Source organism: Scleropages formosus, chromosome 17, assembly GCF_900964775.1.
Source record: "Scleropages formosus chromosome 17, fSclFor1.1, whole genome shotgun sequence".
NCBI classification, from domain to species: Eukaryota; Metazoa; Chordata; class Actinopteri; order Osteoglossiformes; family Osteoglossidae; genus Scleropages; species Scleropages formosus.
Genome location: NC_041822.1, coordinates 18928940 through 18945753, shown reverse-complemented (window position 1 = coordinate 18945753; position 16814 = coordinate 18928940). Strand labels below are relative to the sequence as shown.

At 45.7% G+C, this 16814-nt stretch overlaps 1 protein-coding gene across 1 annotated transcript; it reads left to right on the top strand.

Moving 5' to 3' along the window:
- Positions 1-662: 662 nt before the first annotated feature.
- Positions 663-14829, top strand: opn4xb (opsin 4xb). Its single transcript, XM_018758313.2, has 9 exons — positions 663-889; positions 4993-5126; positions 5238-5441; positions 7462-7633; positions 8170-8331; positions 11787-11894; positions 12055-12229; positions 13935-14078; positions 14333-14829. The coding sequence occupies exons 1-9, from the start codon at positions 756-758 to the stop codon at positions 14576-14578; spliced, it is 1479 nt and encodes a 492-aa protein (XP_018613829.1). The 5' UTR covers positions 663-755; the 3' UTR covers positions 14579-14829.
- The last annotated feature ends 1985 nt before the right edge of the window (positions 14830-16814 follow it).

Below are 16814 nucleotides of genomic sequence, written 5' to 3'. Positions count from 1 at the left end.
GCAACTACCAGAGGTGGCTTTATATTAAACATCAATGTCTTAAACATTAATGCATTAAATGTTAAAATTAATTTTAAAACCAGAAACACCTTTTCTTGGCAGTTTTCGAAACCTGTACGGAAGCATATCTGACTGTGTAGTTTACCGAAAACACGATCTCGCAAGTGACTTTCATTCCTAGACAGTTTTCCGTCTTTGGATTAGGAGGGAAGCCCTGAAGAAAAAAAAAAAAAGTCTGAAAATTTTTTATGAAGAGATCTCATGACTCACAAGCCACATTTATGCGTAAACACGGGTTACACTGCCTTCATAGTGATGCTGCCCTTCTGTCCACAGCTGGATCAGCCTAAGAATTACTCTTCTTTTTCATGACCAGTTAAAAAAAGAAAAAAAATTAAAGAAAACGGAGGGTTTGAGTCTTCTTAGAAAGTGATGAGAAGATGCCAGGGGGTCATATGACCTGCAAAGGAAGGAAATATAATAATAAACTGCTGATTGTGGAAATAAAGGAGCTTATATAACTCTGCAACCGCTCAGGGCTGCGTGCTGCGCACAGGGGGTGGGACGCAGAAGGGGAGGTATTGTCCGGGGGAGGGGGGAGGTGCGGGGGGTCGGGCGGCAGAAGGGCCAGGCGTGCTGCCAGTACGTTACCGAGAGACAGGGCCAGCGAGCGGCAGTAGGTGCTACTGTAGGGCTGGCCGAGGACAGCGGTTTTATGCGGGCCACTTGGAGCCCCCCCAGGGTGGGTCGCTGATATGGAGGCTCAGCGCAGCTTCTCCCGCAAGGTGGACGTCCCGGACTACGCGCACTACTTGGTGGCCTTCTTTGTGTTCATCATCGGCACCTTAGGGATAGCGGGCAATGCCCTGGTCTTGTTCGCCTTCTGCAGGTAGGCGGCCGGGCGGCACTCCTCGGGAGCTCCAGCTGTGAGAGCTGCGTGCTGAGCGAGGAGAAAGGGAGAAAGGGGGAAAGGGGGAAAGGGGGAGGGATGGAGCTTCTGTGCTGTCGTGCTGAGCTAAAGTTCATCGCATAAACTTAATGACTTCATCGATATCGGAAAACAATTTTCTTCCAGCTCCTTCGAGCTTCATTTTGAGACACGCGGTAAATTGACGCGGTACATAGCAAGGTCACGACATTCCTGGATTCTCACCGCAGTCACGGAACAACTAAGCAGAATTAACTTGCAAACTGCTTCCGCCCAGCATCCCGCCGCCGGATGCTTCGAGGGACAGGCTCCGTTCGGCTTCTGCGGTTCCCGCAGGAGCCGCTTTGCCGTATTTCTCATCTGTGTTAACAAGGTGCTACGTGATTTACGCCCTGCCCCGTTAGTTCCTCAGTCTCACCTTGGTTCGGACAGTCATTCTGTGGCTGTTTTTCAGCCTTTCTCTCGTATTTAGTGTCAGCACTTTCTCCTTCCGCTTGCAGACAGGCTCCGGACGCTCGTGCGGGTCGACGTTCTGCCGGGGCTTCGCTCCCATCGTTTAATGCTCGCGTGCGCTATCGGGCCAAGCCGAATTCCAGCCCCTCCCGCTATTATAACTAACGGCAGACTGTGAAAGCAACTCAGATCGAAGGTTACTCGAAAGCGGGAAGCTCAGCACGTGCACGTTTGCTTTCCTTTCAGCGCCCTTACTGGAGGGTTACACTGCGCTGTGGTGGTGTCCTCGTTTTCAAGCGAACTGCTCTCGCTTCACCAAGCATCAATCTGTGCTCCACCGATGCTGAATTTACATTATTCTGTCTTATATATAGTGTTCTGACGTTTTGTTTTCGTCGGGTCACATGTGCAGGGCCTCGCTTTTCTTATGTAATAAAAACAAGGTAATTGTGTTCGCTTTGGTCTATATTGATCCAAGAAGCCTTCTGAGAAAGGAAGGTCCTTTGCAGAGATGACTGTGCGCTGATGCTCTACCGGGACAGGCGACTCAGTTTCTCTCCCCGCTGCCAGGGGATGATGGTTTGACACAGACGAGCGGTGACAAGCAGCCCCGGTTCCGCCCCGTGTGCCGCCGTGGGCTTCGGCAGCGTGATGTGCCGCATGTTCTTCTCTGGGCGTGGTACCCTGACGACGTGCCTTCGCGCAGATGTTCCTTCGAGACGCGGACAGGGTGCCGTTCCCACAGTTCTTACATCGCCGCTGGCTCGAGATTATTATAATAGCTCTCAAATGATTTCGAGGCCATCGGACTAGTCTGGTTTAGGATAAAGGGAACGAGCCGAAGTGGGTCTGCGCTTCGGGAGGATGCGGAATTTCATTGGTTTTTGCTGGAAATATGAAATGAGATTCTGTCTTGTAATAGAATCAGTTCATTTGATTTTCGACGCTAAATGGCAATAGCTTTATCAATATCTCTGAAATTGGTCTTCCGCCCCAAGAAGTTTTTCCTGTAGGCGGTGCCTTTTACGGCAACGTAAGCTTGGTGTTAATCCAAACTGGAAAGTGGTAAATTTAACCGACAACACTTCATCGCTGTTGGCAACGTCAAAGGTCAGCGCAGCTGCAGTAACAAAGATCGATTTGATAACTTTAATGGAAATATCCTTTTACCCCAAATAGTCTTTTCTTCTAGGGAATTAAAGTCCGGGAAGATGTTGGGGATATTAGATTAAATATGGCACACAAAGAAATGGAACTTCTTCCATGTGAGCAGACAGCAGTGCTAATGAAAATGTCACGCACAGTGTTTACCACAGTCCTGTAGTAGAGCAGCAGTGTAATTCACAGACTCTTACTGCCTGTTACAAGGGTTTTTTTTTTCCCTGCAGGAAAACTAGCGTTCATAATTCTGCGCTTGCATACGGGTTATTTACAGTATCATTCACAAACCGGCTATGCTGACAGCAGGCAGTTTATCGCAGCAATAAATGCATGTCAAATAATCCCAGGCCCCTCCAAGAGCCCCCTCCCACATACTCCTCTGCGACGCACTTTCGGTGGATGCGGTCAACTACCCGACCAGCCTACCTCACCACCTGTCCAGTCTTGGCGCACGCTGCGAACGGTGGCGCCTCCATCCTCTCAGTCACTGGCGTATTCCACTTTTACGCTCTTCAAGTGTTTTGTCCTACTGTAAAAAAACATGACAGGTTTGCTGTCAACAGACTAGAGTCCTGAGCGACAAACGTTTCTTTTCCCGTTGTACCACCGTGGACGGACGGGGGGCGTTGTTTCCTGGACAGCAGTGGAACCCGGCCGGACTCAATGAGAGCTGCGTTTTATTGTGGAGTTCGCTTTGGATTAACAGTGAAAGACGCTCAAAGTTGGACCAACCGTTCTTACATCTGACGGAGCACATGCTTCCCGGTGCCCTTCTGTCCGTCTTTCCTCATAACCCGGCGTACGGCTGGGATACAAACAGGTTGTTATAGACGTTCCTCGGTCAGACTCCTGCTGGGTTTTGGGCAACTGCGTGTGCTTTGATTGGTTAAGGGTTCAATTAGAGAATTACGGATTGGGGGGGGATTAATGAGTAAAGAGAGAGAAACGGGTTTAAACTGCAATCAAAGTAATGGAAAATTCATGTTTAATTCCCTCCAGAACTGTTGACCTCGTGTGCAGAAGAGAAATGGCTGTAGAAGGAAAATGAATGCTTTCTGAAAACTCATAAGGAATTTTAAAATAATGCAGTTTGGGGAAAGACAGCGTTCTTGGTTTCCGCTACTGTTCCGCACAGCGTAATGGAGATATCTTCACTACGTATTTCAAGATCAGGATATAATGAAGTGCAGTCAGACAATTAGAGTATTAATGAAGAAATTAATCATTCAACATCACTGAACTCAGAAGAAGTCTAAAGGAAGGCTTGTTCTCAGGATGAGGTAAAATGTACAGGTGGACTCTGAATGTCTTAGAATGTGCAAAGCGAGGAGCAATGCTGCTCATGCATTTGGTTGCTCTCATTTCTGACGCAACAATGACGTTAAGCAATATTCGGAACTGAGCGTATAAGTGCTTCGCGTGGTTGCTTCTAATTAATACCCTGGGGGCTTTCCTCAAAGTCTTTCAGCTGCTGTGATGAATTTTTCCAGTTTTGTGCTGTTGATTTTAAAATTATTTTAATGATTCTGCTACCATACAGTGATTCTGCAAAACACACACATTGGCTGATGCTGCTTGTCCCAAGCAGGGTCGCGGTGAGCCGGAGCCTAACCCGGCAACACAGTGCACAAGGCTGGAGGGAGAGGGGACACACCCAGATTGGAATGCCAGTCCATCACAAGACACCCCAAGTGGGACTCGAACCCCAGACCCATTAGAGAGCAGGAGCCGGCCGAACCCGCTGCTCCGCAGCTCCACCGCACCCCCTTTCCTGCTAAAACCTTGTTTTAATATTTTTATATTGTTTTCAGTTCCATACAAGGTCAAATCATCCTTTTTCACTGGATGAGTGTTTTAAAGCAAACAATTTTTGAATTCATAGCCTTAAAACTGTTGGGTTTTGGGAACTGGTAGGTCAAACAGTTTATTTTACTGAACGTGATAGTCACCAGCTGAGAGGTGGCGGATCTTGATGTTGGTGAGGTTGAATTCTAGATGGTGATCTTTCATCCTAAAAGATGCCCAGTGGGCAGGCAGCAATATGTGAGAGAGCATCTATACTTGCAGGCGGAACAAAAAAAAAAGTGTTGGGTATTGTTGTCACAACAGCAATAGGAGAATTCCTGACAGAGCCGAGGGAAGAGGCACAGATGGAGAAGCGTAAGGGGCCCAGCACCAAGCCCTGTGGAACACCAGAGAGAGGCTGAGGAGAAAACAGGGGGCCTCCATAGACCACCCTGTAAGATCTACCTGATAGACTAGCTAGATAAACCAGTGGTTTTCCTGCTGAAACAAAAAACATTATTTAGAATTCCCTTGGTCAGCAGGTTTCTCATAGGGGTGACATAACACAGGCCTTGAGTGTCAAGGGGGAACTTTGGGAAGTCCTTCTCTAACTTCCCACATATTTTTTTTTCTCTTTCTGTCCTCTACCCTCCCTCCTGGACCAGTAACAAGAGGCTACGGACGCTGCCCAACTATTTCATTGTGAACCTGGCAGTGAGCGACTTCCTCATGGCCATCACGCAGTCACCCGTCTTCTTCATCAACTGTCTGTACAAGGAGTGGGTGTTCGGAGAACTCGGTAATGATGCTGCCCTTTCTTCTGCTCTCTCTCCCCATCGGTTGGGTTGGGCTGGGCTGTGGTGGGGTGGGGGTGTTTGTGCTAATGTCAGCATTGTGAATCTGTCTTCAGGGTGCAAGCTGTATGCCTTCTGCGGGGCTCTCTTTGGGATCACCTCCATGATCAGCCTGCTGGCCATCTCACTGGAGCGCTACCTGGTGATCACCAGGCCTCTGCAGGCGCTGCAGTGGTCATCGAAACGGCGCACTGCACTGCTTGTCTCCCTGGTCTGGATCTACTCACTGGCCTGGAGCCTGGCTCCTCTCCTGGGTTGGAGTACGTGTTGAGTCCCTTGTCCCCTTGAATGTGGAACCATTCAAAAATCTTCTTCGCGGAACTCCAAGTTCAGATCAAATGTGACACAGTTTTTTTTAGGTTTTTTTTTTCGGTTACTGTAGACAGCTTCTGGGTGTGCACGACCTTTATGAGTTTAATATCACATAGTGGAATAATGTGTACGAGTCAAGGATCAGCTAGATTTCTACAGAAACAAATAAACAGATGTTTTACTTAAACTCAACATAAAGCACCTAATTCAGACCAGAACAGATGTCTGTACTTGCAGACAATCTCTCATTTCATATATAAACCAAGAGGTCTCTGATATTGTCCCAGAGACCAACTTCCACTTCGCAGCAGTATTCTACTGCAATAACTGCTAGCCAGATATTTCCTGTATTATAGTTATTCCTTCAGAAAAGCAATCCGAGAAATAGCAGCACAACTGTAACATGTTACACACTGTATGTCTTACATCGTATGTGATCATGCAGAATGTATCACTTTTTTTAACAGCTTGTCCTTATCAGGGTCACTTCTCAATGGGTGGTTTAGCTAGGAGGGCTGCACTCTGTACAGGACACCAGCCCGTAGTAGATTTTGGGTAGTCGACATTATAGTAAATAAATAGATAAATAAATAACTAATATGATATGATAAATATGAGGTTTAGCACCTCCAAGTCTAAGTCCATGGTTCTCTCACGGAAAAGGATGGCATGCCCCCTCCAGGTAAGAGGAGAGAATTTGTCCAAGTGGAGGAGTTTAAGTATCTTGGGGTCTTGTTCAGGAGTCAGGGGAGAAGGGAGCGTGAAATTGTCTGCAGACTGGGAGCAGCGGCAGCAGTAATGCGGTCACTGTACAGGACTGTAGTGGTGAAGGAGGAGCTGAGCCATAAGACAAAGGTTGCTATTTACCCGTCGGTCTACTCTGGGTAATGACCAAAAGAATAAGATCGCGGCTACAAGTGGCTGAAATGAGTTTTCTCCATAGGGTGGTGGGACTTACTCTCCATGATGGGGTGAGGAGTTCGGCCATCTGGGAGGAGCTTAGAGTAGAACTGCTACTCCTCCGCATTGAGAGGAGCCAGTTGAGGTGGTTCGGGGATCCGATAAGAATGCCCCCCTGGGTGCCTCCCTTTGGAGGTATACCAAGCATGGCCAACTGGGACGAGGCCCCGAGGTCGGCCCAGGACCCGCTGGAGAGGTTATATCTCCCATTTGGCCTGGGAGCGGCTGGGGATCCCACGGGTTGAGCTAGAGAAAGTTGCGAGGGACAGGGATGTCTGGGCTTTTCTGCTCTCCCTATTGCTACCGCGACCTTAGTTGGACAAGCGGTCAGGAAAATCGATGGATGGATGGATGGATGGATGGATAATAAATAGATAGCATATTTTTACTCAGTTTTAATGAGGATCACCATGCTTGGACACAATTCAAATTTTGTCATGCAAAGCCAGTGTGAGCAGTTTTCCGGGGCATTGATTGAGGATGCAGCTCGCTGGCCTGCCTCAATGCCCGGATGAATGCTTGCTTGATTAATACCAGTTTATTAATGTTATCATAATATATGTACCTCTCTGTGGCAAGACTCTCAAAAATGTTTAATATACCAAAGTCCTACAAAACCTCTGACTGGCTTAACAGCTTTTCGATAGCTACATATCTAATTTTATGGCTACTCAGTCAAATTGCAATACAGGACTTTTTTTGTTTTTTAGCTTTTTTTTTTTTCTTTTTTAAGAAAAATAGGAGAATTGAGTTTACAAGCCCAAAAACAAATATTCTAAGAAATAACATAATTTGCCCTGTGGGAGACAGGCTGGACTGATACATTTTCCTTCAGTCTAAGGAGCCTAAATCCTGCAAGCAACAAAGTAATACATTGTACGAATGTAGAAGAATGAGTCTCTGTAGCTGTTCCCCTCACCATTAATAGTGCCATTCTAACACCCTGCTACTTCGTCAGCTCGAATAAGGAGGTGAGTTCACAAAGTCATGTTCTCGTGTCTCCTACAGGTTCCTATATTCCAGAAGGCCTAATGACCTCCTGCACTTGGGACTATGTCACATCCACATATGCCAACAAGAGCTACACCTTGATGCTGTGCTGCTTTGTATTCTTCCTCCCACTGGGCATCATCTCCTACTGCTACTTCTTTATGTTCCTGGCTGTCCGCAGCACCAGCAGGTGAGCATCCTGTCCTGGTGAACATCAAAAAGCTATATAGAATGAGTGGTTTTAAAGCGAGTTTCGACATGAGTGTTCAATAGCAATAGGGGGTTGCGGTGGTGCAGTGGGTTGGACCGGGTCCTGCTCTCCGGTGGGTCTGGGGTTCGAGTCCCACTTGGGGTGCCTTGCGGCGGACTGGCGTCCCGTCCTGGGTGTGTCCCCTCCCCCTCCGGCCTTATGCCCTGAGTTGCCGGGTAGGCTCCGGTTCCCCGCGACCCCATATAGGACAAGCGGTTCAGAAAATGTGTGTGTGTGTTCAATAGCAGTACTGTATCTTCTGATTTACATTCATGTAGCTGGTAGGCAACAGTGAAATGACACTGACAAAATTCCCAATTTCCCATATTTCCAAATGGAATGAAAAGAATGCACGGTGTATCTAGACAGGAATGTACACTAGATGGCAAACCTTCTCTATTCTGTCATCGCTTCTTTCTATGTTCATTTTCCATGGATGGTTCCCTTGACCCTTTTTCCTGTCTGTGTGCATTCAGGGACCTACAGCAGCTGGGGATGAAGGTCAGAAAATCCACCCTGGTCCAACAGCAGTCCATTAGGAACGAGTGGAAGCTGGCCAAAATTGCCTTTGTGGTCATCATCGTGTACGTGCTGTCTTGGTCACCCTATGCCTGCGTCACACTCATCGCCTGGGCTGGGTAATGCAGGGGCTTCTGGGTAATCCTGGGGTTCTTGGGTAAAGCTGGGGTATCAGGATAAGGTTCTGGAGTAATGCTGTGCTGCTTGGGAGGTCATGTAGATTTTGGGTTCTGGGTTATTCTGCACTGTTTGGGTAGTCCTGGGAATTGTGGGTAATACTTGGTGTAATCATTTAAGCCTAAAAGAGACTCTTTTAAAGGGAGTAGATCTGGGACAGAAAAAGAGGTTATGTCTTCTATTCTTGAGGCTTGTTTTGAGTTCTGCTGGGTGTGTGATGTGCTCTTCAATCCTTGAATGAAAACAGTGGAGACTATTTTTCAGGGCATTTTCCTTCTAAATATTTGTAGGGGAAGGGCCTATTTCTTGACATTTTCGGTTATTATATTGTTACCTGTTTATGACTGCTATGTGGAAGGAGGAGTGATGCCTGTAAGTCCTGCCAGTGTTGCATTTAGCCAGGTAACCCCCTTAAAAGTAGACATGCCCCTGCTTTGTCTCCTTGGGGTTTCTGATCAGCACTGGAGATTCACAGCGATGCTGGTGATGTTATGCTCTGTTAGATGGTTACATCACAGCTGGAAAGCTGTTGCTTGCTAGGATTTCTAGGACACACAAATCGTTCTTAGAAATGCTTGGATTTCCATGTACTGCTGGGAGATAGATGGCCTTCCTGGCGATTTCCAGTAACACTGTGGTACTTCTAGATATTTAATTATTGTGTTTTGCATGGTGAAGTGTCTACTGAAGAGGCCTTTTGTTACTCGAGCATATTAAAGACTCTAAGGTCGGGAGCATAGCGTTTAAGGAGGTGCTCTGCAATAACACTCTTGTTTATATTTAAATTTTTATATATATCTCCAAAAAAAAAATTACTAGGACGGTGATCAGGAATCGGGGGGTGCAATGGGTTTGGCTGCGCCCTTGCTCTCTGGTGGGTCTGGGGTTCAAGTCCTGCTTGGGGTGCCTTGCGATGGACTGGCGTCCTGTCTTGGATGTGTCCCCTCCTCCTCCAGCCTTGCGCCCTGTGTTGCCGGGTTAGGCTCCGGCTCACCACGATCCCGCTTGGGACGAGCAGTTACAGTCAATGTGTGCGATCAGGAATTGTGGATGTTCTGATCAAGTTTTATGCAGCCGCTCCTGTGATGAACATTGGTTCATACGGTGGAAAGAAACAAACTAACTGCACTTAAGAATCACACATCAGCATCTATGTCTCTCTTTCTGCTAATGTAATACTCATTGTATTTCCTATGTGATGTACATCGCTTTGGAGAAAAGCTTCTGCTAAATGAATAAATGTAAATGTATGTAAATATAAGCAAGTTACTTAACCTGCAGTAACGTCCAGCTGTATTTGTATTTTCAATTGTTAGTTGTTTTCGGTAAGAACTAGTTGAGTAAACACACTTCTATTAACCATTTGTACTTGTCAGGGTCACAGCAGTTCAGGATCACTGGGCTAGGAGGTGGGCAGCAGTGTAGCCTCACACACACTCCAGTCAGTTTAGCATTGACAGTTCACTTGAAAGGCGGACTGGACTGTAGGAGAAAACCCAGTGAGACACAAGGAGACCATAGAGATTCCAAGCAGAGTGAGCTGGATTTGAACCTACACCCAAAACAGCTCAAGCAGCTTGAGGCCGAAGCACTACTTGCTGCACAACCGACTCAATAGTCCAGTGATGATTTCATACTTATGTATCTATAAGTATATATAATATAGTGGTGCACAGCACCATGGGTTTGGATGAGGTGAAGAAGGACGCATACTGTAGGCAATGATCATTTCAAATGTTTTATTAGAACATTGGCACACAGGGAAATAATGGGAGGATCCCGTTTCCTCAAGGACCTGCGCTTCAAATCAGCCTTCCCAGCCTGTTTAGTACCCCCAGGCTTTTTTCTCTCTCACTGACAAACACGGTCACCCCTTTATTTTACCCTTAAGTTGCCCTAGTGGTCAAATGCTTAAATCACATTTTACCCAGAATGCAACTATTTACAATAAACATTTTCCCGCTTAAACTTGCTGTAAAGCGGGTCGTTACCATATATAATATATCATATAAAACATATAATATTCCCAATGCTCAGACAATAAATGACAGAAAAAAAAAATGTCCTTCATAGACAAGCCTTTATTCAAGGTTGTCCGCTCGACCAGAAGAGCTGCTTCCCCATCCTCAGTCCAGTTTCCCCAAGACTGCTCTGAACCACCTGACACTGTCTAATACAAAATCCAACTTTCCAATGTTGGGCACCTTGAAATAAAATGAAACTATAATGGTTTGTTTTACCTATAGTAGATTTTACCAGGTGCTTTGGCATGGCTCCCTGCTTTCTCCCCAGTCTTCCATAACAAGTGTTCCACAGGGTTCAGTTTTGGGCCCCTTACTCTTCTCCATCTGCAACACCTTCCTTGACCTGTCATTTATTCTTACAGATTTGCTTTACTGCAACACAGGTTATACTCTGGGACAGCTTGTTGCATAATCAGTGCTGCTGCTTTAGGACCTGAAGGTTGCAGATTCAATCCCTATATTCTGCATTAGTACCCTTGAGCAATGCACTTGCCCTAAATTGTTCCAGTAAAGTTGTCCAGCTGTTTAAATGGGTAAATAATTCTTAGTAGTTCATCTTTGTAAGTCGCTTTGAAGAAAAGCGTCAGCTGAATGAATAAACCTAAATGATAGTTAGTTTCCACTTCCACAGATATAGCCTGTCACACTGCAGCCTGCCTTTCAGCCATCTCTGCTTGGATGTCTCACCACCATCTAGAAGTCACTCAGTGCATCTCACAGTCTCTCGCACACAGCTCCTTGACACAATTTTCAAATGCTGCCTAAGATTATTGCTCAGCACCATATGCGATAGACTCCATAAATGGCGATCTTAACAATGAGTGCTGTTAATAATCTCGGACCGAATATGAGAAAAGAAGGATACGGGGAAACCGAATAATGGGGTTAAATGTAACACTTCCGATGAGACTGCAAGTGTGCTTGGTGCCAATAATTTTCTGATAAGGTTGATCAGAAGTGACAGAGGATAGACTGACAGAAGACGGTTAAGGTTATGGAAATCAGATATGTAATTTCCTGCGCCCACCTGTGTGTAGTATGTTCTAGGCTATATTACTGGTGCGTTCTGGTGTATGAGTGTGCTTTGCAGATATTTGACCACAGCACACTATTATCCTCATTTTGGAAACATTTGAAAAGAATTAGAAGAATAAGGGGGTGCGGTGGTGCAGTGGGTTTGGCCAGGTCCTGCTCTCTGGCAGGTCTGGGGTTTGAGTCCCAGTTGGGGTGCCTTGTGATGGACTCGTCTCCCGTCCTGGGTGTATCCCCTCCCCCTCCAGCCTTGCGACACTGCTCGGGACAAGCAGTTTCTGACAGTGTGTGTGTGTGTGTGTGTGCAGAAGAATAAGAAGACTCTGGCTTTATTGTTCCAGACACGCAGACATCCTGACACCATACTCCAAAACTGTTCCAGCAATCATCGCCAAAGCATCAGCCATCTACAACCCTTTCATCTATGCCATCATACACAGCAAATATAGGTACCTCTCCTCACCTTTTTCCCCTTTAACTTTCCTGCAACTTGCAAGCAATTCAGTTAAAACTGCACTCAGCCCACCTACTGATAGACCTTTCTGAAGCACATCACGGCATGATGTGCTTGGCTGACTTTCTGGAGCGCTCTTCCCTGGCCCTTGACAGGACCACCCTGGCAGACAGTGTACCATGCCTGCACTGCCTTTCCCACCCCCCGCAGAAGGACTGCGCATCTGCATTCAACAGTGAGTCTTCCATTCGAGACTCCAACATCAGCCGACAGTCCTCCATGTCCAGAATGAGGCTCCGTCCCATTTCCTCCATGTCCACTGGAGAAACGGTACATTCATAAGCGTGTGTGTGTGTGTGTGTGTGTGTGTGTGTGTGTGTGTGTGTGTGTGCGCGCAGCAAGTACTGCGAGTACCTTCAGAGTTCCTGAGTCTTTCATTGGATATCAGTTTGAATCCACCTCAGAGTTTGTGAAGTTTGCATGTGGCATGTGCTCCCTATGTTTGCAGCTCAAAGACATCCATGGAAAAGAGCAATGGTCAACCATGGTCAATTTTATTTTAAAATCAGACATCTTTATTTATTAGGGTGACATTTCAGGTGATTTTGACGGTATCTTGTTCAGGGAAGTAAAACTTGCCTACTACTGACACTGATCATTTTTTTAAAATGAGATTAAGTCCATGGGTACCAACATGGGTTAGTATACCTTTCCATCTTTGATGCATTAATTCTTGTATACAGTAATTCCCCACTTTTTCAAAGGTATTTCATTAATGAAATGCTGTAAATGGTAAAATGAGGTGAATGCTCATATTCTCATAAATCTGATAAATAAAAGACATAATTGCCATTAGTTTCAATGGTAAAAACATGTTTAGGTTCCCAGGCCCCAAATTTATGCTAAAATATCACCAAAAATCCCTTTAAATTTGGCAAAGTTTTTCAACAGTTAACATTAGTTATCACAATACAACATAATAAAGCAGTTTCCATCTTTATTACTCTATAATACTATATGGTTTCTGCAATGTTCTGATGTCCTTACTAGCGTTTATTCCAAGTTTGCTGTTGTGCTCCAGATTATTTCATTGGTTTGGGCAGAAGGACGAGAGTTTTATGGTTGTGAGTGACTGACATGGTTTTCAGTTGTGTTTTGTATTCTTTCTATGGTGTCTTGTTCAAGTCTGCACTTCAGACATATTTAAATAAGTCAACGAATAACAGTGCAAATGAATTTAGACTCAGTGAACAAGCTGGCATTGTCTGGACAGTCCGAACAGGGCTTGGGAATAGTGGGATTACAACAGGTAACACCAACAAGAGCACTTAACACAGCACAAGAGCACATGATGGCTCTGGTCTCATGCTGCTCAACTGTCGAGAGGCATACAAAGTCTAAATTTGGTCCTCATAAATACAAAGCAACGCCTCATAAGCCAAAGTAGGGGTATTAGATGAAAGTCCTGATAAAGTCGAATTCTCCTAAGAAGAATGGGCACATCTTGTGGTATGATTGTACCTCATTTTTGAATAAATGTAATAAAATGGCAGACTAATTCAAATTTTTTCAGAACTACAGTTAATTATGATGCTGGTCTTGTCTGAAAACAAATAAAAAATGTTGCTTTATAGTTTATATCAGAGTGGTCCGATAGTCTCTGTCATTGCGTGAAAAAATTACAAGAAACTTGGCTTTCACCCCTGCTCTAATACCATCCTTTTGATGCTTGGTTGAAATCGGTTTTGGTAAATCGAACCATTCGGAACAAATCAAAAGATGTCGCGATATCTGCTGTACTTCACAAGCTTGTTTTCCTTTTGTAATGATGCAAAAACAAAGAGCTTGTGGTTTGGCAAAATAAACTGTTTTCTGTGCAGTTACCTTGCCAGTTGTTTTATACGTCCAGAATAACAGGATGACTTTTACAGGATCTGTATAGCATTATTAGAACTGCAATGAGCCAATGTATTCATATGGCAGCAACAGCAGATGATCCTTTCCCTCACCCGATGCTCTGCTTTCCGAGCTGCAGGCGTGGAGTGACGTGGACCTCGGCTCAAGGGACAGTCGACACTCCTCCGTCAGGGGTTCCTGCAGCCCGTCCAGGGAGAGGGGGAGCAGGCCGGGTGCCCTGCAGGGAAGAACCAAAAGTAATCTCAGCACCCTAGAGAAAGAGGTAAGGAAGGGCCTACCGCAGACACTCTGAAGTCAGACAAGCACAAAGCTGGCATTTATGTTGAAGATCACGCTGTGTTTTGTCTGGTTCCTGCTGCTGGGATATCTTCACAATATCAGCTGCTGATTATATTTCACCTTTTGCTGAACGTCATAATTCCACAGCATGAAAACAGGCTTTGGTCACCAGCAGCTTTCCAGCATATCCTTTAACCCTGCATCCTCACTGTTCTCTGTTTCCTGTGTGAACCCAAGAGCCCCGTCCCTGCTGAAGACGCCCTGAGCAGATGTGAGCACCAGCTGGTGCCTGACGGCATCGCTATGACAACCCTTCCCCTGGCTGACACTGCGAGGATGTGGCCATGTGAGAACGGTGGGGACCGGGACGGGACGGCAGAGGTGGGCATTTCCAGCAGGCATAGTAAGAATAGGTGTGGAAAACTGAGTTATCGTCACCTACTGTACGTGGCGGACAGCGCTGCAGACCTGGGACAAGTTTGACCCAGAAAACAGACTGAATGTTTCCTCAGGGAGTGGGCTTGGGATTGGGGTGGGGGTCAAATCCATGTGGAAACTCTTATTTTGGGCTACACCTTCAGGTTAGTCTGCTTTTCTTTTCTTATAACCTCCACACAATCCCAGGACCGCATCTGTGAAGAGGTAAAAAATGTAGCACAGGGGTTCAGGTATGGCTCTTGGCCTGAATGTGTGAGTGACAGAGAGAGTGTGTTCCACTGATGTGTGGATGAGTGACCCAGTGTAAGTAGTGTATCTAGCAGTGTAAGTCACCGCGGTGAATACGGTGTGTGGGCTCATAACACTGCATAGAGTTCGTTGGGAACTGCTTTGGAGAAAAGCATCTGCTAAATAAATGTAAATGTAATATAAATGGATGGACTCAGTATACCCCAGTTGTGTAAGTAAGGTAACAGGATAAAACTCTATTTAAAACTGTACTTGCTGCTTCAGATAAAGAGTGTATGATATACAGCTTAAAAGAATAAATTATGCATTTGCTCACATACTGCACTCGTTTACCCACTTCCTAACTGCAGGGATGCTGAAAACATAAGTTTGTTTCTGAAGTCCCAGCATCATGCTCTGGATGTATCTGTAAGCAACATGAAATGCTCTTCTGAGACTGGCTTTTCCTGAAATGTTCTCGCAGCCGTTGAAAATCGCGAGGAAGAAGAGACGTTACTGGTGCCAGGCTACCGTCAGACTTGGTGTTTAATGATGCGCCCTTGTGCTTCAGACTTTGCACTGAAGTGAACCCACACATAGCTGGCAAATCCAGAGAACATCACAGCTACTTGGCTTACATGCACCAGGGATGGGAGTCATGCACCGGTGCTCGAGATACAAGGCAGCTCATAAAATGTCATGCATGTGAACCAGATCCTCTAGGAAATGAATGCATTTAAGAACGTTAATCCCGAAGTTCAAAAGATCTGCTCTCGGTGTGTAATAATGGTTGCATTTCCTTCCAAGTCAAGCCCCCATTTCTCAGTATTTTTTGCATTTCATCTAACAGAAAGAATATGAACAAAAACTAAAAGCAGTTTTTAATTTTATTTTCATTCAATGACCCAGGCTACCAACCTGCCTGCAGGATATCAGATTTACTTGTGATATACTTGTTATGGGGTAACATCTGCCCTGTGTTCTGGAGACAAAGAAAACACGGACTGGCTCAGGTTCCCGCTGGAACGTGACATGGATGGGGTTTTCTTCCTGTCTTTGCTCACAGCCCCATCCAGAATCAGTTTGGTCCTTCAGAGCAGGTCAAACTAGGAGAACGGTGCTTTCTTCTACACCCCTCGTGTCAACCCACAACGCCTGCGGTCTGCAAAGTCAGAGGACGCAGTAGTCTCAGAGCATGGCCTACGCTGATCCGACCTGAGGTGACCACCTGTAAGGGGGAAACATAAACAGGAGACTGACCTCCATTAAAGACACACCTTGTCTGAACCGCTTGTCCCCTTTGGGGTCAGAGCCTATCCCAGCAACACAGGGCATAAGGCTGGAGGAGGAGGGGACACACCCAGGACAGGACACCGGCTTGTTGCAAGGCACCCCAGACTTGAACCCCAGACCCGAACCCCAGAGCCACCGGAGAGCAGAACCAGGTCCAACCCACTGCGCCGCCATGCCCCTTACCACCACTAAACTCATTTTAAAAATCAGTAAATAAAGTTGACGACTGAAGTACAAGGACTGGTCTTCCTGTGGAAGCGCTGAGCCATGTAGACCCAGCTCAGCTGACATGTTTTTGGGAAAACTGGTAAGGCTGTAAGTGCCTCAGATGCAAGCGCTGGTTAAACAGCAAAATAGAAGTCAAAGGTCAGAAGAAATGTGCCATGTTCAGGATACGAGGTATCTTATAATTCTAAGATTGTAAAATTCAAATTAGGCCAACACCTGAACGATAACTTTTCTAGTTCTCCGGAATAGAACTGTGCCGCTGGTCATTTCCAGCTCCTGAACACATCCTATTAGTCTCTCTTGTCTTATTATTCACACCAGTTATACCTTATTCATACACTCTGTGAAATTCAGGTATTTTGCTCGAGTTTCCCTTGTAAGATTACAGTTGAATGGATTTTTTTTCGTTTGCGCAAAGCAGATATTTTTCTTTGGCACCACTGCCAACATTTTGAAAAACACCAGTTTGGTAAAATCCAGCATATAATTAAAATCTCACAATCTCACATCCACTGATTCATGTAATTCTTTC

Bases quoted from the DNA above. Each gene is read 5' to 3' on its own strand.
- opn4xb (XM_018758313.2), top strand. From the start codon at position 756: ATGGAGGCTCAGCGCAGCTTCTCCCGCAAGGTGGACGTCCCGGACTAC. The intron at 5,442-7,461 runs GTACGTGTTGAG...TGTCTCCTACAG, and splicing joins GGCTCCTCTCCTGGGTTGGA to GTTCCTATATTCCAGAAGGC. The intron at 8,332-11,786 runs GTAATGCAGGGG...TTATTGTTCCAG, and splicing joins ACACTCATCGCCTGGGCTGG to ACACGCAGACATCCTGACAC.